Source organism: Lampetra planeri, chromosome 78 (genome assembly GCF_965212315.1).
Source record: "Lampetra planeri chromosome 78, kcLamPlan1.2.h2, whole genome shotgun sequence".
In the NCBI taxonomy this organism is placed as follows: Eukaryota; Metazoa; Chordata; class Hyperoartia; order Petromyzontiformes; family Petromyzontidae; genus Lampetra; species Lampetra planeri.
Genome location: NC_136183.1, coordinates 3,851,709 through 3,877,565, shown reverse-complemented (window position 1 = coordinate 3,877,565; position 25,857 = coordinate 3,851,709). Strand labels below are relative to the sequence as shown.

General features: G+C 45.8%; 1 protein-coding gene across 1 annotated transcript in view; it reads right to left on the bottom strand.

Annotated features, from left to right (window-relative positions):
- Positions 1-21,376, bottom strand: part of LOC144738233 (uncharacterized) — a 60,347-nt gene extending 38,971 nt beyond the window's left edge. Inside the window, exons 1-3 of the mRNA XM_078621228.1 lie at positions 21,267-21,376; positions 19,339-19,513; positions 1,642-2,407 (exon numbers count right to left, since the gene is read on the bottom strand). Of these exons, the coding sequence (XP_078477354.1) occupies positions 1,642-2,280 (639 nt within the window). The 5' untranslated portion in view covers positions 2,281-2,407; positions 19,339-19,513; positions 21,267-21,376. The remainder of the gene's footprint in view (positions 1-1,641; positions 2,408-19,338; positions 19,514-21,266) is intronic.
- Between the last annotated feature and the right edge of the window lie 4,481 nt (positions 21,377-25,857).

Sequence of the window (25,857 nt, the reverse complement as noted above, 5' to 3'; positions counted from 1 at the left end):
AACTGATGAATGATCCGACAAGGCTCCCGATTTCAAAGACAATGAGTTGCCCCAGAGTCAGATGCGTCCTGATTCACAAAAATACCCTTTGACCCGTATCACAAAAATAACAGTTCTCACGTGAGTTTTTGTACAGGTTACCACCAAAACAGATACTTTGTCCTGACATCACATATTCCATGTTTGACATTAATACACAAAATGTTGTATGTACGTACAAAATCAGACAGGTATTCTTTCAATTATGATTCAAAATAATCAAAGGGCACATTGGCAACATTTTATTACTATACTGAAATGTACTGCGTCACGTTGCAACGTATTTACAAGTTGATCTCTGCCGAGATGAGGCCTATACGTGCAGCACTCTCAGAGGGAAGCCAAGCAGTAGTACATTCTCTATTTGGTGCAGAGATTCAAGGTTCAACTCCGACTGGCATATCAATCATCGCCCCCGACTTACAAACTCGTATCCACATGCAGGCCAGTGAACGGTCACCTTGTGGCACACAGGGGCAGATGCCCATTATGGGCACCCATCGAGTGTCTAAGATGAGATATGATACAAAACACTTGAGTCACTCCTGGTTAGAGATCGCCCCAACCCACAGGTTCACAAATACTGGCCACGCTTACACTGCAGTTTGAACCTAGAAATTGAGTGTTCAACTTCACATTATATTCATTAGAAAGGCCTGTGACAAAGCTGCGTCCATTGGAGCTTAACTGTCTCAAGCTTGCACATCTACCTGGTCTCCATTTGACTTTGTATTGTCTAAGAAGTCACCCACACCTCCACATCCACAAACTCATGGGAGTTGCCTCGCTCTGCCTCACAGTCAGAATTTAGTTCCTGCTTCACACTGCCTCCACCTACGTGAAGGTCCAATTTTGGAGTTGAATCATCTTCAAATTTAACCTTCACTTCTACGCTCTTCACTGTTACTTCTTCACATTTCACCTTCGCCTCTTCATATTTCACCTTGATACCTTTCCAAGTGTCCAAGCTGGGATTGTCTTCTGGTTCTTGTTTCATGAACAATGGGGTCATTGCAGCACTTTGACTTTCACAAGCTGATTTCAGATTACACTTCTTGTGGATTTTCTGATGCTTGTGTGTTCTCTGGTGTTTTTTAAGATCTGATGAATGTGCAAACGCTTTCCCACAAACACTGCACTTGAAGAGTTCCTTTCCTGTGTGTGTTCTCTGGTGTTGTTTAAGAGATGAATCTAAAAATGTCTTCCCACACACACTGCACTTGAAGGGTTTATCTCCTGTGTGTATTCTCTGGTGGGACTTAAGATTTGATGACTTTGCAAACGCCTTCCCACACAGAGTGCACTTAAAAGGTTTCTCTCCTGTGTGTGTTCTCTGGTGTTGTTTAAGAGTAGATGAATTAAAAAAATGCCTTCCCACACACACTGCACTTGAAGGGTTGATCTCCTGTGTGTATTATCTGGTGGGTCTGAAGATTTGATGACTTTGCAAATGCCTTCCCACACAGAGTGCACTTAAAAGGTTTCTCTCCTGTGTGTGTTCTCTGGTGTTGTTTAAGAGTAGATGAATCTGAAAATGCCTTCTCACACACACTCCACTTGAAGGGCATCTCTCCTGTGTGTGTTCTCTGGTGTTGTTTAAGAGTAGATGAATAAAAAAAATGCCTTCCCACACACACTGCACTTTAAGGGTTTATCTCCTGTGTGTGTTCTCTGGTGGGTCTGAAGATATGACGACCATGAAAATGCCTTCTCACACACAGTGCACTTGAAGGGTTTCTCTCCTGTGTGTGTTCTCTGGTGTCTTTGAAGATGTGGTGACTGTGCAAACGCCTTCTCACACACAGTGCACTTGAAAGGTTTCTTTCCTGTGTGTGTTCTCTGGTGTGATTTAAGAATGGATGACCGTGCAAATGCCTTCTCACACACAGTGCACTTAAAAGGTTTCTCTCCTGTGTGTGTTCTCTGGTGTTGTTTAAGAGTAGATGAATCAAAAAATGCCTTCCCACACACACTGCACTTGAAGGGCTTATCTACTGTGTGTGTTCTCTGGTGGGTTTGAAGATTTGATGACTTTGCAAACGCCTTCCCACACAGAGTGCACTTAAAAAGTTTCTCTCCTGTGTGTGTTCTCTGGTGTGATTTAAGAATGGATGACCGTGCAAATGCCTTCTCACACACAGTGCACTTAAAAGGTTTCTCTCCTGTGTGTGTTCTTTGGTGTTGTTTAAGAGTAGATGAATCTGAAAATGCCTTCTCACACACACTGCACTTGAAGGTCATCTCTCCTGTGTGTGTTCTCTAGTGCTGTGTCAAGTTTCCAGTACGATCAGTGATGTTTGCAATCTGATCGCATTGTTTCCTTCTTGTACCGAGCTGCGCTGAGTGCCTCTGCTCCATCAGACCAATTCTGCAGAGGAAGCGCAAATGCAGACAGAACAAAATATATCCACACCATCTACGTCAGTATCGAGGCACAGAGGAATGCATATATACACAGTCACACATGACTTACACATCTATACTTATTCATATTTTCATGATATCGTGAAAGAGAATCCCCGATTCATCACACGGGCTGTTAAGGCACACAATGAGAGGGCAAATGTCATAAATATGCCTGGACACCCTAGTGTCTTCAAAATGAATGTTTACAAAAAACTCCAAGCACACAATTTTGGTTGTCTAGCTATGGCAGGAATATTTAAGAAAAATGTGTTAACATAGCAAAGGCTGTTGAAAAGAATATTATTTGTATTATGCAGAAATGTATAAATTAATGTTCATTTGCAACTTAGAGTTGTGAAGCCAGGCTCAAATGAGCTTGAATGCGAGGATGAACAGATTTAACTTCAGCTGCATATGTGCTGTGTTAATTTCCTGTTTCCATTCTTATAAAAATTTCCAGAGCAAAACTAAAATAAACTATTATTATGATTTAACCTCCATGTTCAATCGAGTCAATATACTTGACAGTAAATACAAACTTTACATGTTCATACACTTGCATGGTAAAAAGGTGGTTACATTTTGACTTAAAACTTTCGTGACTGCAGGAATTAATATTCTTTGGTTATTTCGGTAAAGCCACGTAGATAGAAAATAATAATACAAATAAAGTGAATAGAAATAAAGATAAAACGACAAATGTAGACTGTAGCCTAGTTCTTAACCTCGGTGAGCGTACTGCCAGTCTATAATGTAGACTGCAGCCTGGTTCTTAACCTCGGTGAGTGTCCTGGCAGTCTATAATTTAGACTATAGCCTGGTTTTTCGACTAGAACTTGGCGATGGACTAGACCTTGGCGATGGACACTCACAGCTTGGTATGGAGAAAAAGTCCAGGCAGCTTCCACATAGTGTTCCAGAGCCTAATGAAAGAAAGCTGCTAGACCAATTTGAAGTGAGACTTTGGATGCCAAACCAGAGCTGGTCGTGAACACATTAACCAGGTATAGGAGCTCCTCCACCACGTGTAGAACTACCTGATTATTCATGGAGAGCCAGAGGTCGCAAACGGGTTTTGATTCCTTACCCGTACCCGGCCACACCAGGGTCGCAAACGGGTACCCTACCCAATAAAAATAGTTGTTCATCGGTCTAAAGGGTGCATCAGCAAAACCAACTCGGCAGAACGCTCCTGAACTAGAGTGCTGAGACTCATTGCGGTCATGTACTCGAGTGTGCACCATGGTGGCTGGGAGATGTTAACTGTATCGCATGGACTATAGGTGGTGGGTTCGATCCCGACCCCTCCTGTATATTTGGAGTTTGCGTGTCTCTCTCTCCCCGTGGTCGCGTGGATTTTCCTCCGGTTTTCCCCTCCACGTTTAGAGTCAACATCACCACGCGTTTAGAGTATTTGACCGACAGACATGTCACACGTTGATAAGCCACTTTGTTGTGGGCAGGTCGCTTCTGAAAACAAGAGCGGTATAGCAGCTGAAGTGGACTTGGCCTGGTAAGATACAAAAAAAAACTGCAGAAATATTTAAAAGAAACAAAGTTTCAAAGTAGTGAGCCAGATGAAGACAAATTAAACTTAAGCAGAGAATTAAAGCAAATGCAATCAGGCGAGGGCAGGAGGCAAGGCCCCGCATGGCTAGGCCCCGCGTTGTAATGTTCCAACCTGGACATCGATTCCATACTCGCTGCTACTCAATTGATATCCCTACGAGAGAGAGACGGAGCGAGGCTCTACCTGGGTAAACAACAACAACAACCACAACAACAACAACAACCACCACAACAACAACCACCACCACGATGTGAACTTCTCACCTCGGATCTCAGTGAGCGCTGCGCTCAGTGCAGCAGCTTCCGGATATTTTGTGACGTCACGCGGAAGCAGGAGGTGACATGACGTCACTAGCGGAGTTCATTACACAATCCCCTCCCCCAACAAGCAGCGGTGTAATTGAATGAATTATGTTAATAAGCCGGGCCCATGTGGGGTGATTGGGCTTGGCTGCTAAACCCGTTGCAATGAATCTTCTTGGTTCTTTCGGTAAAGTCACCGAAAGAACCAAGAAGATGAATCCCTGTAGTCACGAAAGCTTTAAACCGTTTCAATGAACTCGCGACGGTTTTCGTGAATAAATAAAGCCACGTAGATAGAAAATAATAATACAAATAAAGTGAATAGAAATAAAGATAAAACGACAAATGTAGACTGTAGCCTAGTTCTTAACCTCGGTGAGCGTACTGCCAGTCTATAATGTAGACTGCAGCCTGGTTCTTAACCTCGGTGAGTGTCCTGGCAGTCTATAATTTAGACTATAGCCTGGTTTTTCGACTAGAACTTGGCGATGGACTAGACCTTGGCGATGGACACTCACAGCTTGGTATGGAGAAAAAGTCCAGGCAGCTTCCACATAGTGTTCCAGAGCCTAATGAAAGAAAACTGCTAGACCAATTTGAAGTGAGACTTTGGATGCCAAACCAGAGCTGGTCGTGAACACATTAACCAGGTATAGGAGCTCCTCCACCACGTGTAGAACTACCTGATTATTCATGGAGAGCCAGAGGTCGCAAACGGGTTTTGATTCCTTACCCGTACCCGGCCGCACCAGGGTCGCAAACGGGTACCCTACCCAATACCCGGCCGGGTACGGGTAGCTGGGTATCAGGTAGGGTACGGGTATCGGGTACTCGATTGCGACCTCTGGGATGAAGCCATGTTTCAGGTGCGGGTGGGTTGATTCTAGGAACTTGAATTGTGAGAGAAGACAAGACGTTGGAAAATGAGTGACAAACGGTTACTCACCAGTGACTCACGGCCTTCTCAGTCATTGGTTGGGGTGAGTCACGTGCGGCTACCCGTACCCGGCCGCACCAGGGTCGCAAACGGGTACCGTTACCCGGCCGGGTACGGGTAGCCAGGTATCGGGTAGGGTACGGGTATCGGGTACCCAATTGCGACCTCTGTAGAGAGCTGAGCAGGTGCAGTATTGTATCACATTAAATTCTCAGGGAGGTGTTCATATGACTTTACCAAAAGACCCAAAGAATATTAATTCCTGCAGTCACGAAAGCTTTAAGTTAAGATTTTCCCAGGGAGGTGATCTATTTTTGTAGAACATATGCAAGGCCCAATTTCGTCATGGAATTCTCCAGGTACAGAACAAGATTCTCCAACTCAAAATCAACGAGTAGCCATGACCAGATCATCAACATGCGTAACATTGTTGACCAGCAGGGGACAAATAGCGTATCATTGTTACTGTATGGAATGCAATTTTTTATAGGGCCACACGTAGAGTACACTTGTGGAGTACACTCACAGAATTTATTTCTTAGGGTCCTTCGATTTTTTCCCTCCACATTTAGTAACATGCATTTAGATTATTTGGCTGGTATAATCTTCCACGTTTAAAGCCATTTCGTTGAGCTATCATCTATGACCAGGTGGCTTCTGACAAAAGATCTAACAGCTCTGTGAGCCTTGGTTGGTAATATAAAAATAGTTTACACCATTGGAACCTCATTTGCCAGTAAAAAATATAATTGTTTTTTTTACCCTTTTATCTGGCAACAAAACTGACACCTTCTTTACGAGGAGTCATGTTTGCATAGACCACAATACCTGCAGTCATAATGAAAAAAAAAACATAACACTGATAATGTATGCACTGTCCTTGAAGTTGATTGGTCCACACCCGAGACAGCTTACCTTAGAGCCTAGTCTCACATGGTGTTGGACCAGATTACGCCAAAAGGCGCACAACTCAAAGACAATGCACCATCAGAGAGAGAGACGAGGCTCTAAGGAAAGCTGTTTCGGGTGTGGACCAATCAACTTCAAGGACAGTGCATACATTATCAGAGTTATGTTTTTTTTCATTATGACTGCAGGTATTGTGGTCTATGCAAACATGACTCCTCGTAAAGAAGGTGTCAGTTTTGTTGCCAGATAAAAGGGTAAAAAAACAATTATCATAAAAATAGTTGTTCATCGGTCTAAAGGGTGCATCAGCAAAACCAACTCGGCAGAACGCTCCTGAACTAGAGTGCTGTGTCTCATTGTGTTATTATGTTTTTCACACAATTTTTAGCTTACCTGTTCACCTTCAACACCTGTAACACCTGCACACTCCAACACCCCGCTGCTGCTATATTTTTTCTCATTTACCACATTATCCTTACATATTATAAAGGCCTGCATTTTTGCCACAAAATTAATTAACTTCCAACTCCTTACTGCCCTCTCTGCACACGCACGGCTCACCTCTAATATACTGCAATATTTCATCATGGAACCTTTGCCAGTACCAAAATATGAGAATAGATTTTCCCCGTTTTTCTGGCAACAAAACAGGTGTTAAGATGTTAAAACACCAAACTGAAACCTTTTACATGGAATCATGTGTTTATTAACCACAATACTTGTGGTCAGAATGCAAACAAAAACACTCTGATAGAAAATGCATGGACTGCTGCTAAGGCAGACTGTTTTTAAAAGGTTTGAAATGGGTGTAGCCCAAGGGTCATAAAGAAGTGGCTGGGGCTAGTGATGTTAATGTGATAAATTAGCATGTTAATGTGAAATCGAAGAGTGGTGCAATCCAAAGCGGGCTCCTGTTGGGTATATGCCCCCCTTTTTAAAAAAAAAAAAATTTTCTTAAGAATTATTCTGCCAACATAGATAATATCGTTTTTTTTTAATAGACGCGGCAACGTGGGAACGAACACGCCCCCACACTCCCACAGAGGCCCCCACACACTAACACAGATGTGCGCACACCTCATTTCAAAGGAAAGAGGGCATGAAAGAGGGTAATCACGGCCATCTTTGTCTTTCCGAGAGGATCTCCACACGCAGGCACAAAAGCGAGGAAATGACACCAATAAAACTCCCGGGCAATGGCTCAAAGGAAATTAACACGCTCTGGGAAATAAATAAATAAGCGCATGCGCCGGGTGCTTCCACCGTGGAAACAACCGTCTTTGTCTTCCCACCACACGGACAGCAAAAATTGCACACGCGAGGAAATAACATTTCCATGAGAGATCGGGTCACGATGAAACATCGTGAACACGGTTTCGGCATAACTATGCAGATGGAACCAAGCAGCAAATAAGTCGCATTTCAACTTCCAAACCAAAACAACTTAAGCTGTGTGAGACAAAATATATGATCCCCAAGCGAGGGAGGGAATAATTAAGCTCGCTTAACGCGTAGGTTTTCGCGACAAATATTATTCAGTAACAAAAACAGGGATTCGAATATTTTTTTTATATATAACTCGACGCGAACCATCGGTCTGGCTAATGAATAGCTTCGGTGGCGCCGTCACGAGGCCTCCACCCCCACCCCTTTCTTCCAGAACGACACACAGCTGTGTCTTCAAAGCTAATAAACACACGGACAAACACGCACGCGAAACACACGGACGGACACGCACACGACACACACACACGGATGCAGATGGTCCCACCCACAGGAAGGTTTTATGACAGACTTTGAACAACTCGGGAAACTGAGTGGATTTTCTCAATATAAGCCGGGGAAAAATCCATTCAACACAGATCATCCGGGCCACGGGCCCCACCACAGATCTTCCGGGCCACGGGCCCCACCAAATCGTCCGGGCTTCGACTCCACCACAGATGGCCAAGAAGTTTTCGTCATCCAGCATGACGAGGATCGCGAGGTAGCGACGTGCCGCTACAAGCCGAGGTCTGCACCACCTGAGAAGAATCGCTACCCTGAGTCGCCGAGCTGCGAGTGAAGCCAACAAAGACGCCAACGTCCACCCTGCCACGAACGAAGCATCGCTCCTCGTCTGAGTGACGACCAGCAAACAACCCGCAGGAAAGGCGGAGATCGCCAAGCGAACAAAGCAGAGAGCGCGAAGCAGTGGAGAAAGCCTGGTCAAACGGCTGTGAGGAGGAGGACAGAGCTATCGAATGCGCCGTGTGCCTGAGGGCACACCGACCAACGACCAGTGTGAACACACAAGACGTCCAGAGCGACGGCGAGCATCGTGCCGACTCAACAATCAATCGAGCATTGGAGAAGCCGGGGGCTGCCACCAAGAGAGCGCGAGCGTCACCGAGCGACAACGAGCGACACCGAGCGACACCCAGCGCCACCGAGCGACACGAGCGACCAAGCATCTTCAAGGAGCATCGTGCCAACTCGTCATCTAGCAGTGGAGAAAGAGAGTCAAAGTCTTCCGAACAAGCGCCGCTGCTCACCCCGCCGCGGAGAAAGTCTCGGCTGCAACTCGCTCGGACAGAGGAATCTCCTAACAGGGTCGTATGGTTTCCACAGGCTCACGGAAGCACAGAGAATATCTTGTCAAACCGGTTTCTTTGTCAGAGACTCGCCGAAGAATTAATTAAAACAGAGCCAGTTTCGCTCTCCCCCCACACCCACGCCCTCATCCACCATTGACTCCAACATTCCGTTAAAAGAATATTATACTTACCGATGAATCTATTGACATATACTTTCGCCTCGGGGATACAATAAGTGCTTTTTATTACCGCAAAATGAAGTGTGTCATGCTTGTGTAATAAAAGACTTGACCACGATATCTGGCTCAGTGTCCTTTATTCGGTCCGTACTGCGTCCCCACACGGCTGTCTCTCTTATTCTCTCTGTGCTGGTTCCGATGTCACTCCAGTCCACATCAGCAGCCCCGCTGCTGTTCTTGTCGCTCTTGCAGCCCCACAGCAGCTCCGCTGCTGTACTCTCACACAGCTCCCTTGGCTGTTCCTGCTGCAGCTCTGACGGCCTCGTGCTGTCTCGCCTTCTCGTCGCTCCTGCGACTCCTGGCAGCCACCCCGCTGCTCCTCACACACAGCCTTACTGCCTATCTCTATCTGCAGCTTTACACCTCCCAGTAGCTCCCTACTGTTCCCAGGGTTGGCTCCCGCTTCTGACGGTGCCCCCTCGGCTCGTACGCCCGCGTGGCCCCACACCTTTCCATTCACACCCCGACTGCCTTCTCCTTCCGGTTTACCCGCTTAAGGACCCCCTACCTTTCACCCACGTCACCTGGCTCCGCCTCCTCGTGACGTCACATCCGGAAGGTCGCTTTCGCCCGCATTACACTTGTTTTCAAACTCGGCCAGTCGCCGATTGTGATCGATACAAAAACGAACTAATGAGATGCCTGGTGGAAAGGTAGAGGTTACGATTGCATAATAATTTTTGGTCATTCAGTTCGTTAAATGCACAATATCGCAAATGCATAAGAGTTTTCAGTTATTCAATTTAGTAAATGCATAAGTGTTTATTCATTCATTTTAGTTAAATGCATAGTGTCGCAAATGAAGAAGTATTTTTAGTTACCTGCTTTTGCATGATAGAATGTCACATGCTTGTTAGAATAAAATTGCTTAACACCAACTGTTCGAGTGATTCTTTCCAAGTCCATGCAAAACTATCTTATTCATAAGAGCTGTTACCTGCGATGAGATATGAAAATGGAGACCTAAAAATATCATAAACACACTAAGATAATCAATAAACGTTTAATTGATGATAATCGTGTTATCCTGATTGATATAACACTGGATAAACGAAGCTGAGCCTAATTATCATAACTGCACACATTAACATAATCGCAAGCAACCGCATAAATTACTACGATTATCTCCGTGATTATCATAATTTATGCATATAATTACTCACACTATCATAATTTATGCATGTTAATACACACATTAACATAATTAATGCGATTTGCGCATTTTTCGGAAAATTATTAATTTTTATTATTTTCATCAAAATTTCATAACCCAACACATACAACATACTGGGTGGCGTCGTCCGGGATCTCTCGCAGACAGTGTTTTGCATGGATGATGGAATGAATCACCACGTGTTAACCAGAATATCGGGACCAAACATTGCATTGTGATTGTAAACGGGCGTAAAACAAAAAAAAACGCCCTCTGAGGTTAAAATCCAGAATAGCAAGTTGAAACAAAGACAGTGGAATTTAGATAAATCATATCGAACCGATTGTATCCTGTGATAAATGGTGTTAGAGGTACGCACACTGAATCGGAAAATAACAGGATAGCTCGAGTCAAACTGACCACACTCTGTGAGATAATTGTTTTATAAGTACTCTGAAAAGGAATGTCAGTGTAACTTCCGCCATACCTAAGATGTTAGGATTAAGAATAATTTTTGAATGGGTTACGGGATACGGGGAGCTCGTATTAAAACGTACCGACCAATCTGTTACAAAGCAGTACAGTCAGAGAGACATATGGGAAGGGAGCTGTATCGATAACACGAACACACCTCGGGGGAAACTAATTGACTGGATAAAATGTAACGAAGGCGAACACGATGCAAAAACTGCAGAGAAGGCAGGACAGGACTCATGCCTTCTCACACAGGCATACAGACAGGGATTGTGGAATAAAGAAAAATTTGGAAAGGAAACAGGAGAGAAATCGTCTCTAATAAATGAGGAAAAATGTCCTCACACCATTGTAAGGGAGGAGAAATCAGGGCTCGCGACACCAGCGAAACTCACAGACGTTGATCCACAGAATAAATATGGAAGTAACATTAAATCACACTCTTGGGTACGTGGACAGAGTCCAGAGATTGATCGCACAAAAGTTGAAGTGAAGTCGCCAAGACATGCTTCACTAAGGGCAGAGGCAAAAACTGAAGGGAAATGGCAACACGAGCGACACGGCACTGGGCGCGCACACATAAAATGCACACCGCTTAACCACGCCCGACACAGTACAGATCAAAGTGACAGATTGCCTGATGATAACTTGTTTGATGATGACGCTGTCGGCAATCAACTTTCGGAATACCTATTCACCAGTAAAACCCTTAAATTGATGGACAAGGCTCTAGTCAGAATTCCCGATTTTGACCCCCACAATAAGACTATGGATATCCACACACATATCGCAACAGTAGAAGAGGAGGCAATGATTAGAGGGCTGAGGAGACGGGATGAAAAAGCGAGTTTGTTGAAACGGACCTTACATAAAGAATCTATCCCATGGGTAAAGTCACTACCACACAAGGTTAGAAATGATTTTAAACAACTGAGCCTGGCAGTGATTCGGAAGTTTGGAGAATATTCGACACTCACTGAAGGGTTTTATGCTGTAAAATCGATGACCCAGGGCATGGACCAAGATCCACGTGACTACCTCGTACAATTTAAAAGAGCGTATTACGCAGGCGATGTGAATCGATACCACGAAGGAGATACAATGTTCAAAATTATGTTTTTTGAATCCTTGAGTCCAGAGATTACAGAAAGGGTGAGAATGGTTTTGAATCCAGAAACCGCATCCTTACGCCGCATAGAGAGCAAGGAGTACATGGCATGGTTATACAGAGCTAAGAATCGTAATCCGGATCCAGAACACAGGGAGAGGGATAAGGAACCCAGCCTCTCAGAGAGGAATAAAAATCACCGAGCAATCCCACAATGCCTAGAGGAGCAGACACACACATGGCAAAATAACCCAGAGAGAGGTTGGCACGAGAATGAGAGCGGCACAAAGCCGAACATTCAGAGGAATCGCAGGAGGGGGAGGTTCAGAACAGAACCATATCAACACCCCATGCCACGACACACACGAGGCCAAAGTTGCACACTAAGATGGCGAGATAACCATCCAGCGGGAAGGTACACAGACTGCGAAGGTATGGATGCGAACATGCAGGAGAATCGTAGGAGGGAGAGGCTCAGAACAGAACCATATCAACACCCCATGCCACGACACACGCAAGGTTCAAATTACGCACAGAGATGGCAAGATAACCACCTAGCGGGAAGGTGTTACACAGACCGCGGAGGTATGGATGCGAACATGCAGGAGAATCGTAGGAGGGAGAGGCTCAGAACAGAACCATATCAACACCCCATCCCACGACACACGCAAGGTTCAAATTACGCACAGAGATGACAAGATAACCACCTAGCGGGAAGGTGTTACACAGACCGCGGAGGTATGGATGCGAACATTCAGGAGAATCGCAGAATGTGGAGGCTAAGGGCAGAATCATATCAACACCCCATGCCCCGACATACGCAAGGTCAAAATTACCCACGAAAATGGCAAAGTAACAATCCAGGAAAAATTTGGCACCCAAATGGGAGTAACACTGGGCCAAAAATGTACGAGAATCGCAGGATGGGAGGTCAAACACAATCGATCCAATTCCGACCAATTCCTCCGCCGGCTGTACCAGGAGGGAATAGAGGAATAACACAGAATGCGGTCCAAATACATGATGAACTACCCACAGTGAGCGCGAGCGAGCGGCCAACACGCGCCCCACCCGCCGAGGTTTGGTTAAACCCCGAGCTCAATGGGAAATACAGGCAGGCTGCAAGTGACAGGGCGGGCAAAAACGCGGACAGTGCTCCCGTAAATGACGCACAAATCGAATGCAAGGACAGGGCTGAATTGAAGTGTGATCGGACAGTCGATAACAGACAGCAGAAACAAAGAGAGAACACAGAGACACGCCGAGGAGCGCAGGCGTGAGCCTTTGAATGGAAAATATCCAAGGGAAACCAAAATGTATGTGGATCGGAGTGCTAAAATGGAGACGAATGTTCATGACATATCGGGAATGGTGTTGAAATCTAACACACTCGTAAAAACAAAGAGGGCAACATTACGAGACACAGAATTAAATCGACACACTGACTCGGCAAATGTGCATGTAATCGCAGAGAGAGCGAATGCCACGAACCAAGTGTCAAAGTGGGTTGTGTGCGCGAATTCCGATTATGTACAGCACAATTTTTCACCACACACTCCCACGATGCGAGAGAGTGAGAGAGGAAACTCCAAAAACGAACCCGAAAACCGTGATCAAATTATCAAAGTGATAAGTGGTAAACCAGGCAACATGAGGAAGGTAACGCATAAATGCGTTCGAAACCGCTACCTAGCGTTTCCCAGGATTTAACAAAAACAAAAATGAATATTCGTCGGAGTTATGATGTATGAGAACCGATGTAACGCAATATCGATGTTTAACGTGTTGTTATTTTCTTTGCTTAATTCAAATGTAACCAGGTTGAGCAAAAACAAAAATGAATATTCGTCGGAGTTATGATGTATGAGAACCGATGTAACGCAATATCGATGTTTAACGTGTTGTTTATTTTCTTTGCTTATTTCAGATGTAACCAGGTTAAGATTGTAATACGTGCACGCGCGTCGTAAGAAATAACCGTCGAGAGTAAGGGCGGCTGATGGGATTCATGACAAAAAGGGGGCATTACTTTGTTTGAAAATTCGCCAGTGGCCAAATCGACCCCTGATAATTTTCAAAAGGGCGGACTGTTGGGTATATGCCCCCCTTTTTAATTTTTAAAATTATTTTTTTTTTAAGAATTATTCTGCCAACATAGATAATATCGTTTTTTTTAATAGACGCGGCAACGTGGGAACAAACACGCCCCCACACTCCCACAGAGGCCCCCACACACTAACACAGATGTGCGCACACCTCATTTCAAAGGAAAGAGGGCATGAAAGAGGGTAATCACGGCCATCTTTGTCTTTCCGAGAGGATCTCCACACGCAGGCACAAAAGCGAGGAAATGACACCAATAAAACTCCCGGGCAATGGCTCAAAGGAAATTAACACGCTCTGGGAAATAAATAAATAAGCGCATGCGCCGGGTGCTTCCACCGTGGAAACAACCGTCTTTGTCTTCCCACCACACGGACAGCAAAAATTGCACACGCGAGGAAATAACATTTCCATGAGAGATCGGGTCACGATGAAACATCGTGAACACGGTTTCGGCATAACTATGCAGATGGAACCAAGCAGCAAATAAGTCGCATTTCAACTTCCAAACCAAAACAACTTAAGCTGTGTGAGACAAAAGATATGATCCCTGAGCGAGGGAAGGAATAATTAAGCTCGCTTAACGCGTAGGTTTTCGCGACAAATATTATTCAGTAACAAAAACAGGGATTCGAATATTTTTTTTATATATAACTCGACGCGAACCATCGGTCTGGCTAATGAATAGCTTCGGTGGCGCCGTCACGAGGCCCCCACCCCCACCCCTTTCTTCCAGAACGACACACAGCTGTGTCTTCAAAGCTAATAAACACACGGACAAACACGCACGCGAAACACACAGACGGACACGCACACGACACACACACACGGATGCAGATGGTCCCACCCACAGGAAGGTTTTATGACAGACTTTGAACAACTCGGGAAACTGAGTGGATTTTCTCAATATAAGCCGGGGAAAAATCCATTCAACACAGATCATCCGGGCCACGGGCCTCCCCACAGATCTTCCGGGCCACAGGCCCCACCGAATCGTCCGGGCTTCGACTCCACCACAGATCGCCAAGAAGTTTTCGTCATCCAGCATGACGAGGATCGCGAGGTAGCGACGTGCCGCTACAAGCCGAGGTCTGCACCACCTGAGAAGAATCGCTACCCTGAGTCACCGAGCTGCGAGTGAAGCCAACAAAGACGCCAACGTCCACCCTGCCACGAACGAAGCATCGCTCCTCGTCTGAGTGACGACCAGCAAACAACCCGCAGGAAAGGCGGAGATCGCCAAGCGAACAAAGCAGAGAGCGCGAAGCAATGGAGAAAGCCTGGTCAAACGGCTGTGAGGAGGAGGACAGAGCTATCGAATGCGCCGTGTGCCTGAGGGCACACCGACCAACGACCAGTGTGAACACACAAGACGTCCAGAGCGACGGCGAACATCGTGCCGACTCAACAATCAATCGAGCATTGGAGAAGCCGGGGGCTGCCACCAAGAGAGCGCGAGCGTCACCGAGCGACACCGAGCGACACGAGCGACCAAGCATCTTCAAGGAGCATCGTGCCAACTCGTCATCTAGCAGTGGAGAAAGAGAGTCAAAGTCTTCCGAACAAGCGCCGCTGCTCACCCCGCCGCGAAGAAAGTCTCGGCTGCAACTCGCTCGGACAGAGGAATCTCCTAACAGGGTCGTATGGTTTCCACAGGCTCACGGAAGCACAGAGAATATCTTGTCAAACCGGTTTCTTTGTCAGAGACTCGCCGAAGAATTAATTAAAACAGAGCCAGTTTCGCTCTCCCCCCACACCCACGCCCTCATCCACCATTGACTCCAACATTCCGTTAAAAGAATATTATACTTACCGATGAATCTATTGACATATACTTTCGCCTCGGGGATACAATAAGTGCTTTTTATTACCGCAAAATGAAGTGTGTCATGCTTGTTTTCAAACTCGGCCAGTCGCCGATTGTGATCGATACAAAAACGAACTAATGAGATGCCTGGTGGAAAGGTAGAGGTTACGATTGCATAATAATTTTTGGTCATTCAGTTCGTTAAATGCACAATATCGCAAATGCATAAGAGTTTTCAGTTATTCAATTTAGTAAATGCATAAGTGTTTATTCATTCATTTTAGTTAAATGCATAGTGTCGCAAATGAAGAAGTATTTTTAGTTACCTGCTTTTGCATGATAGAATGTCACATGCTTGTTAGAATAAAATTGCTTAACACCAACTGTTCGAGTGATTCTTTCTAAGTCCATGCAAAACTATCTTATTCATAAGAGCTGTTACCTGCGATGAGATATGAAAATTGAGACCTAAAAATATCATAAACACACTAAGATAATCGATAAACGTTTAATTGATGATAATCGTGTTATCCTGATTGATATAACACTGGATAAACGAAGCTGAGCCTAATTATCATAACTGCACACATTAACATAATCGCAAGCATCCGCATAAATTACTACGATTATCTCCGTGATTATCATAATTTATGCACATAATTACTCACACTATCATAATTTATGCATGTTAATACACACATTAACATAATTAATGTGATTTGCGCATTTTTCGGAAAATTATTAATTTTTATTATTTTCATCAAAATTTCATAACCCAACACATACAACACTCCCTAGGAGAGAGAAGGAGCGAGGCTCTACCTGGGTAAACAATAACTACCACCACGACAACAATAACCACGATGTGAACTTCTCACTTCAGATCTCCGTGAGCGCGCACGAAAATAAATCACGCTTGCTAACACAGAGCGCACGCCCGGGATACACTGCCGAGATCATCGATGACCTCGCCATCGAGAAAGTTCAGCAGCATCTGACAAGCACAACGGGGTGTCAGCCAGATGCGAACTGCCCATATCCCCCATTTAACACCCTTGCCGAGCACGCGCACGTGTGTGTGAGAGATTTGCTCGCGAGCGTGCGGAATTCCGACGGCTGGGACGGGATAGCACCATTGCAAGTCTTCTTCCAGAGGAGGAGGTGAGGGGGGGGACGAGGGAGCCTCCGGGACCCCGTGAGACAACCCCAGGATGGGTGGCAGGGATACAGACCGGTATAGGAGATAACGCAGGCCATGCGACCCAAGTACGCGAGGAGGTAACCCAAGTACACCTGAATGTTACCAAGCTGCAGTCTACAGCGGAGATAGTCCAGTCCGAGGTGGGAGGGCTACGCTCCATGGTCGGGGGGCTAACCAGGCGAGTGTCTCAATAAGAGGCAGAACTCGAACAAATGCGCACTGGGAGGGTAAGGGGAAGTGGGCAAGGGGCCTCTTATGGAGCCACCGCCCTTCCCCGTGCGTGCTATCTATGCGACCAATGGGGGCATCTCGTGAGAGACTGTCACCAGATCGCCCGTGCGAGAGAAGCACCAGGGTTAAACACCAAGGCCTCCTCTTCTTGGTTCTTTTGGTAAAGTCACGTAGAAGGGAAGTAATAAAATAATAAAATAAAACATAATAAAATAATTCTCACGACGTTTCGGCCACAACGCAAGCAGCCGTCCTCAGGTGAAGAACATGTCGGTCGATAAGAGTGTCTATTTAAGCTGTGAAGGAGGAGGAAGAGAGCCTTGACAAAAAAATTTGCATTTGAAGAGGAATTTAGCATATTTATGGGAAATTCAGGAATGCGAAGTGCTAATTGTGAAATGCGTGGGAGGTGGGCGGGGGGTTTTCAAAGTCATATTATGCCCATGCATTATGCAGGATTAGCAGCATCAAAGGGAGGGGGCAGGGGCAGCACCAACAAAGGGAAGGAATGTGAATAGTATGCAGCTGCAGCAACCAAACAACCACGTAAAAAACTAAAGTATAAACTTCATAGTATCATCAGTATACTAAATATACTCTCTAATAAGCTGAGCTACTAACAGTAAGTAATACATTACAATTCTATGTCGCAAAAAATATAATATGCTTCCAGCTAAACTTTTTTCCTTACATCAAACAGGTCTAACCCGTACTATATGCTGCCATAGACAAACCCAACATTAAATTACATACTGTATTACTATACACCACCTTATACATTGTTATATTACACTATGTATTATTCTACCCACCCTAATGTATATCACACTGCTATATATTCACTATACAATTACGATACTATATATTACCTTGTACATTGTACATTGTATTAAGCATATAAATGTTATGCAGGGAATGGATTCTTTGCTCTGCCACTCTCCCATTCTCATATTTCGTTGCTGCCTCTTAGTATCTTTCACACGACGGTCAATGGTACAGTGTATAATAACAAATAGAATAACATTTATATGCTTAATACAATGTACAAAGTAATATATAGTATCGTAATTGTATAGTGAATATATAGCAGTGTGATATACATTAGGGTGGGTAGAATAATACATAGTGTAATATAACAATGTATAAGGTATAGGATGGTGTATAGTAATACAGTATCCAATTTAATGTTGGGTTTGTCTATGGCAGCATATAGTACGGTGAGACCTGTTTGATGTAAGGAAAAAAGTTTAGCTGGAAGCATATTATATTTTTTGCGACATAGAATTGTAATGTATTACTTACTGTTAGTAGCTCAGCTTATTAGAGAGCATATTTAGTATACTGATGATACTATGAAGTTTATACTTTTGTTTTTTACGTGGTTGTTTGGTTGCTGCAGCTGCATACTATTCACATTCCTTCCCTTTGTTGGTGCTGCCCCTGCCCCCTCCCTTTGATGCTGCTAATCCTGCATAATGCATGGGCATAATATGACTTTGAAAACCCCCCGCCCACCTCCCAAGCATTTCACAATTAGCACTATTCGCATTCCTGCATTTCCCATAAATATGCTAAATTCCTCTTCAAATGCAAATTCTTTTGTCAAGGCTCTCTTCCTCCTCCCTCACAGCTTAAATACACTCCAAGCCTAAGACGTGTCATTTAGACTCTGTCTTATCGACAGACATGTTCTTCACCTGAGGACGGCTGCTTGAGTTGTGGCCGAAACGTCGTGAGAATTATTTTATTATGTTTAATTTTTATTATTTTATTACTTCCCTTCTACGTGACTTTACCGAAAGAACCAAGAAGATGAATCCCTGCAGTCACGAAAGCTTTAAATCGAAACCAAGGCCTCCCTAAAGAGGTTGACCACGGAGGGGTGCAATTGACGTGGCCCCAACACAAATAAACTGTCGTGATAATGGTGAGCGAGTGACCCCCACGCAGATGCCGACAACAACACCCCAGAATGCGGCGACGGCGGGTGACTGGCTGTGGGAGCTGGTGGCAGGAATAATGGGGGCCACGTCGCTCGTGGAAGGGCAGGTGAACAGATTGGCGTACCCAGATTCTGCTGGACACGGGGGCAGTAACGTCACTCGTGAGTGCAACACACGGCAGCGTGGTCGGGGTTGACGTGGGCCGCCTACAGGCCCCGGATCGTGCGCTGCACACTGCAAGTGGAAGTGGGATGGGACTGCTGGGGAGGGTCACCAGGTGTGTAACCAGGAGTTATACGTGTCGAGCGTGTTATGCCACGAGTGTATTGCAGGTACCGACCTCCTGGGAAAGTTGGGGCTCAGCGTGCAGCCACCGTGGAGGGCAGCGGGGAGCGGATTCCTTTCTTGGGACAAGAGCCGGGTTGCCCTCGCTTCAAGCCCGTGGCCGCTATCCTGGCGTCGGCCGTCACCGTCGGCATTGGTGTTCCACTGGGTTTTCCGTTTTTCTTCCAAACCTAAACTCAAAATATATTTGGTGGTGGTCAAACAGTCGAATGCAGGACCCTCCTGAAACATAATCTTTAACTGCTAAATGAGAAATTAAATTGAAAAACCCTCAAACACAGTACAATATTTTTTATTTTACCAGGTGAGGCCATCTGAGCTGCATAGCTCTTTTCCAGAATCGACCTGGACACAAATGATAGCTCAACTTAGTGGGTTATAATATGGAAATGTATTGCAGCAAAATTCTCAAAACGCATGTTTCTAAATGTGGAGAAAAATCAATGCCACTACAGGGAGAGAAATAAAAAATTTTAAAATGTAAACTGCAATTATAAATGCGTCAGGGTTGGAGTCGAACCCACGCACGCAGAGCACGCTCAAGGAGTACACTAACACAAATGAGTACACTCGCTCACTCGGATTATTTTTTCTCTGGGTCCTTCGATTTTCCCCTCCACATTTAGTAACATGCATTTAGATTATTTGGCTGCTACAATCTTCCACGTGAAAAGCCATTTCGTTGAGCTATCATCTATGGCCAGGTGGCTTCTGACAAAAGATCTATCAGCTCTGTGAGCATTGGTTGGTAATATAAAAATAGTTTACACCATTGGAATCTCATTTGCCATTAAAAAATATAATTGTTTTTTTTCACCCTTTTATCTGGCAACAAAACTGACACCTTTTTTTACGAGGAGTCATGTTTGCATAGACCACAATACCTGCAGTCATAATGCAAACAAAAACATAACTCTGATAATATATGCACTGTCCTTGAAGTTGATTGGTCCACACCCGAGACAGCTTTCCTTAGAGCCTAGTCTCACATGGTGTTGGACCAGATGACGCCAAAAGGCGCACAACTCAAAGACAATGCACCATCAGAGAGAGAAAGAGACTAGGCTCTAAGGAAAGCTGTCTCGGGTGTGGACCAATCAACTTCAAGGACAGTGCATACATTATCAGAGTTATGTTTTTTGTTTGCATTATGGCTGCAGGTATTGTGGTCTATGCAAACATGACTCCTCGTAAAGAAGGTGTCAGTTTTGTTGCCAGATAAAAGGGTAAAAAACCAATTATCATAAAAATAGTTGTCATCAGCAAAACCAACTCGGCAGAACGCTCCTGAATTAGAGTGCTGAGACTCATTGTGGTAATGTACTCGAGTGTGCACCATGGTGGCTGGGAGATGTTAACTGCCTCTCCTGGATTACAGGAGGTGGTGGGTTCGATCCCGACCCCTCCTGTATATTTGGAGTTTGCGCGTCTCTCTCTCTCTCCCCGTGGTCGCGTGGATTTTCCTCCGGATCCTCAGGGTTTTCCCCTCCACATTAAGAGTCAACATCACCACGCGTTTAGAGTATTTGACCGACAGACATTTCCACACGTTGATAAGCCACTTTGTTCTGGACTGGTCGCTTCTGAAAACAAGAGCGGTATAGCATCTGAAGTGGGCTTGGCCTTGGTAGGATAAAAAAAAACTGTAGAAATAATTAAAAGAAACAAATTTTCAAAGTAGTGAGCCAGATGAAGACAAATTAAACTTGAGCAGAGAATTAAAGCAAATGCAATCAGGCGAGGGCAGGAGGCAAGGCCCCGCATGGCTAGGCCCCGCGTTGTAATGTTCCAACCTGGACATCGATTCCATCCTCGCTGCTACTCAATTGATATCCCTACGAGAGGAGCGAGGCTCTACCTGAGTAAACAACAACAACCACAACAACCACCACAACAACAACCACCACGATGTCAACTTCTCACCTCGGATCTCAGTGAGCGCGCGTTCGCGGTGCAACAGCTTCCGGATATATCGTGACGTCACGCGGCAGCAGGAGGTGACATGACGTCACTTGCGGAGTTCATCACACAATCCCCTCCCCCAACAAGCAGCGGTGTAATTGAATAAATTATGTTAATGAGCCGGGCCTACGTGGGGTGATTGGGCTTGGCTGCTGAACCCGTCGCAATGAACTCGCGACTGTTTCATGAATAAATTATGTTAATGAACCGCCGGTCAAAAGCGCCGTGGGGGGGATTGAATATCTTGGTGACATGACGTCACTAGCGGGGAACAGCTTTCCCTGGCGTCTCACGCCGACGAGTTAATGAGTGGTGACATCACTGTGTGTGTGTACACTGTGTACAAACTGTGTGTGTGTACAAACTGTGTGTGTGTACACTGTGTGTGTACACTGTGTGTGTGTACCCTGTGCGTGTACACTGTGCGTGTACACTGTGTGTGTACACTGTGTGTACAAACTGTGTGTGTGTACAAACTGTGTGTGTGTACACTGTGTGTGTGTGCAGTGTGTGTGTGTACACTGTGTGTGTGTACACTGTGTGTACAAACTGTGTGTGTACAAACTGTGTGTGTGTACACTGTGTGTACAAACTGTGTGTGTACACTGTGTGTGTGTGCCCTGTGCGTGTACACTGTGTGTGTGTGTACACTGTGTTGGCACAGTCGGGGGTACAGATGGTGCATCGGCCAGTCAACTGAGTCAGTCGACCCATGGCACCTGGGTCTACCCCGTGCACATAGCCTGGCACAAGCGCCATGGTGACGTGACCGCCACTTAGTGGCGAATGGCGGTTGTTGTTCTTGTTACTGTGTGTCCGGCAAAACAAGAGATGGCACCTCAGCCAGCCATCTCATTGAGTAGCCATTACCAGATCATCAGCAGATGCAACAGGGCTGACCAGCAAGGAAACAGGTCCCTGCGGGGTGGGCTGGTAGGAACGAACAAATGAATGGCTATAATAAAATGAAATGTCGGGGGTACGATACGAAAGGAGAGTTTGAGGCCTAGTTCTAGGCTTTAGGCCTAGCTGTAGGCTTTAGGCCGCTGTGAGTTAATTTTAAATTTAAATGTTTAATTAAAAGCTATCTCAGGGAATTATAAGGGAATGTTACACTTGTTTAGCCAGGAAAGCCTCACTGAGTCTAAAGGTTTTTGTAGGGTCCTGCCAAGTGTTTGCAGTAGGGGGCGATGTTGCTACACGTAATCGGACATCAAACGGACGGATGATATAAGCTATTGTAGGCTGGTTCACTTCGTTCCTACCAGTATAATCCCTTAACTATGACTAGTCATCGATAAGCATATTATTTTTAACCGCGACGAATGCAATTTATGTATACGGCTATTGGAGCTCCACAAACTACATAATTATTGAAGATGCTATGTAATGTGTAATAACCCCCGTTGAGACGACGTCGTGAATTGAGAATTCTTTATTCAGTTTCGTTCACAGCTTCCACCACATTCGTTCCTCCAGTTCCTTTGCTCCTTCACGCTGTTGGCTGACAGCGTGAGAGAGATTCCCGCGGCCTGCCACATGGCAGGCTCCAGACCACGGCACCAGCCACGTGGCTTCTCCACTCCTATTCTTAGGTTTTTTCGGTAAAGTCACGTAGGTAAAACATTAAAATTAATGAAAGTAAAATCAAATAAAAATCACGACGTTTCGGAGGCAACACAAGTCTCCGTTATCAGGTGGGACCGTCACAGCCAGCAAATCTGGCTGTGACGGTCCCACCTGATGACGGAGACTTGTGTTGCCTCCGAAACGTCGTGATTTTTATTTGATTTTACTTTCATTAATTTTAATGTTTTACCTACGTGACTTTACCGAAAAAACCTAAGAATATGAATCATTGCAGTCACGAAAGCTTCAAATCTAGAATTCTCCGCTCCTTTTAATCCCTGGCCCACGTGATGCCCCGCAACCAATCCTCAGCCACACCCCTGGAACTTTCTCGAAGCTAATGTACGGCTCCAGGGCCACGCCCCTAACTCGACTTCCCATTGATTGCGGGCTGAGGCCGGCAGAGCCCATCATTATTATCCAGGTGTAACCTCACATTACAAATGTAATGCATTGGGCCAGAGTGAATTTCTGTCACAAGCCGAGTTGAACAGGAAATGGTTCCAACTCCTGGTCACGCAGCTTTAGATGGGCCTGCCCAAAATCATAAAAATCCTCAACGAATGTGAGCAGAGGCAGAGACATCGAAATCAAGGAACCCAAAGCACCAAGCCTATTTAGGGTACCATAGGCCTGCTGTACTCGATCGACAGAAAATACAGCCGCCCCTTGAATATCGTAGGTTACGTTCTTGGAAAATGCCGCGCGACAGCTAAAAACGCGATATTCAATACTTAAGCCTTACCCAAGTAATGGCGTTAGGTAAACATCAACTAAAATTTACATCACAATTGAAATACGTACTGTATTCCAAATCAACTAAAAATTAAACAATTGAAATAAACATTGGGAAACCGTGTCTCATGCTTTTGGTTACAGATCTACCCAACACTTATGGTCACACATGCTGTCTGCTTCTACTCGACCTTGTCCGAAAAGTCCTCCCAAAACTCCACATCCACAAATGGATGTGATTTGTCTCGGGCTCCATTAGTGACCTGGAAGTCAAACCCTAGAGCCTTCACAGGTCACCTTCACGAATGGTGACGTTTCCCAGCTGCCATCTTTATTGGGTCCAAGCATCACAAACGATGGGCTTATGGAACTTCAAATTTCACACGTCAATCTCAGACTCTGCTCCTTGTAGACCTCCTTACACGTGTTTCAGTTTCAAGACAATTCAAAAGGCCTTCCAATTGTACATTAAGTGGTTTTTAATGTGTGTTCCCTGGCAGTTGTGAAGATTTGATTACTGTGTAAATGCATTCCAAGACAGTGCAGTCGTTAGATTCCGTGGAGGCGAGTTCTGCTCTTGGTGACATCACAAGCCAGAGAGAGGGGAAGGCCCTGACGTAACCCACTCGTTAATTTGAGGTGACGTCTTCAGAGGGAGCGTCTACATATTTAGGTAAACATGTGGTAAACAAGGTGGGATATCAATGCAGACAGATATATCTAAAGTTTTATTTAAGTAGAAGTTAAAATTCAATAAAACATAGGCTAGAATACAAATCTGTAACAAAAATCCACGATGCCTTCAAATGTGCTCTTTAAAGTACCTCCTTGCGAAAAAACAGATCGGCAGACATCTTTCATTCAACGTTCTCTACACGAAACAAAGGAATGTTTTACACAAACTGTAAATACCACGGCCTTTTAGGAATGCATGTGTAATGGGTTCCGGAGACACTTGTAGAGGTATCTTCTTTATTACAATACAACACTCCAACAGTCCTGACACTCTGTTACAGCCTAGGTACACAGCCTAGATACACTACTCTGGCTACGCTCTGGGCTCCTCCGGCTGCAATTACCCTAGGGGAGGCTAATTGACCCGACCCAGCCAAGGTGCGGGTCTGGACTCTGGCTTCCTCGGAACTCGCCCTTACAAGGACGTAGAGCCGGGAGTCCCAGAGTCCCACCACTGGCCCTCACAGCGTCCCGGCCCTTACAAGGACAAGCGGGACGAGGAGGTCCAGAGTCCTTGTGGGGGTCGCTAGCCCCCGAGATCCCTCCCTCGATAATACTAACGGCCGGACTAACATCATCAATCGCCCCCCCGCTGCTAAGCGAACCGCCGCTAGGCTCCTCACCCATGGTGTGGGAGCCGTCACCCGAGGATTCCCCTCCACCGCGGGTCCGCGTAGCAGGCATGGTTAACCACGTACGCGCACACCCACACACAGCTCTGCACGGCACTCACCCAACGCTGGCCGCTCACGTTACGATCGCGCACCTGGGGTACGCCGATTACGCACGCCGAGAGCTTACGCAAGTAACGAGCACACGCGAGCGGGGCACACGCCGACAACGACTCAAGCCGCCGCCGCCGTGCGCGCGAGACAAACCGTACAACAATGCGCAGCCGATTACGCGCTCGAGCGGCGGGGTCGGGGGTCAGGGGTCCACCACCGCGCCGCACTTTACGCAAGTAACGAGCACACGCAAGCGGGGCACACGCCGACACGACGACTCGTCCCCTCCCCCACTCGCGCGTGCACGTCAACACAAATATCGTACAAGGACGATTCTCCTCTCACACGGCTGCGTAGTCACGCCAACACACAAAAGTGCTCCCCCCGGGCGTTAACGCACACACCTCCGTACCCGCACAATCGTACAGAGACCACGGCCTTTATGCATAGAACGACCACACACTCGCGAATGCAGTGCACGCTAATACCACGTTCCAAAAACACCCAACAACACGGTTTTGTTACTACGCTCGAGATTTTATTAGCCCTTGCTAACCAACCGAGCCACCCGTGTGTGTGTGCGAGCCAGCAAGGCGCTTCTAACCCACTCTGGTGCCGTGTAGCCCTATTCTATGCTGCGCTCTCTGCCAAACCGCTTTCCTACTCGTCCTTACCCCGAACTAACCCTCTCCCCCGGATCCTACTCTCCGCTCTGAGGTGTTGTAAGG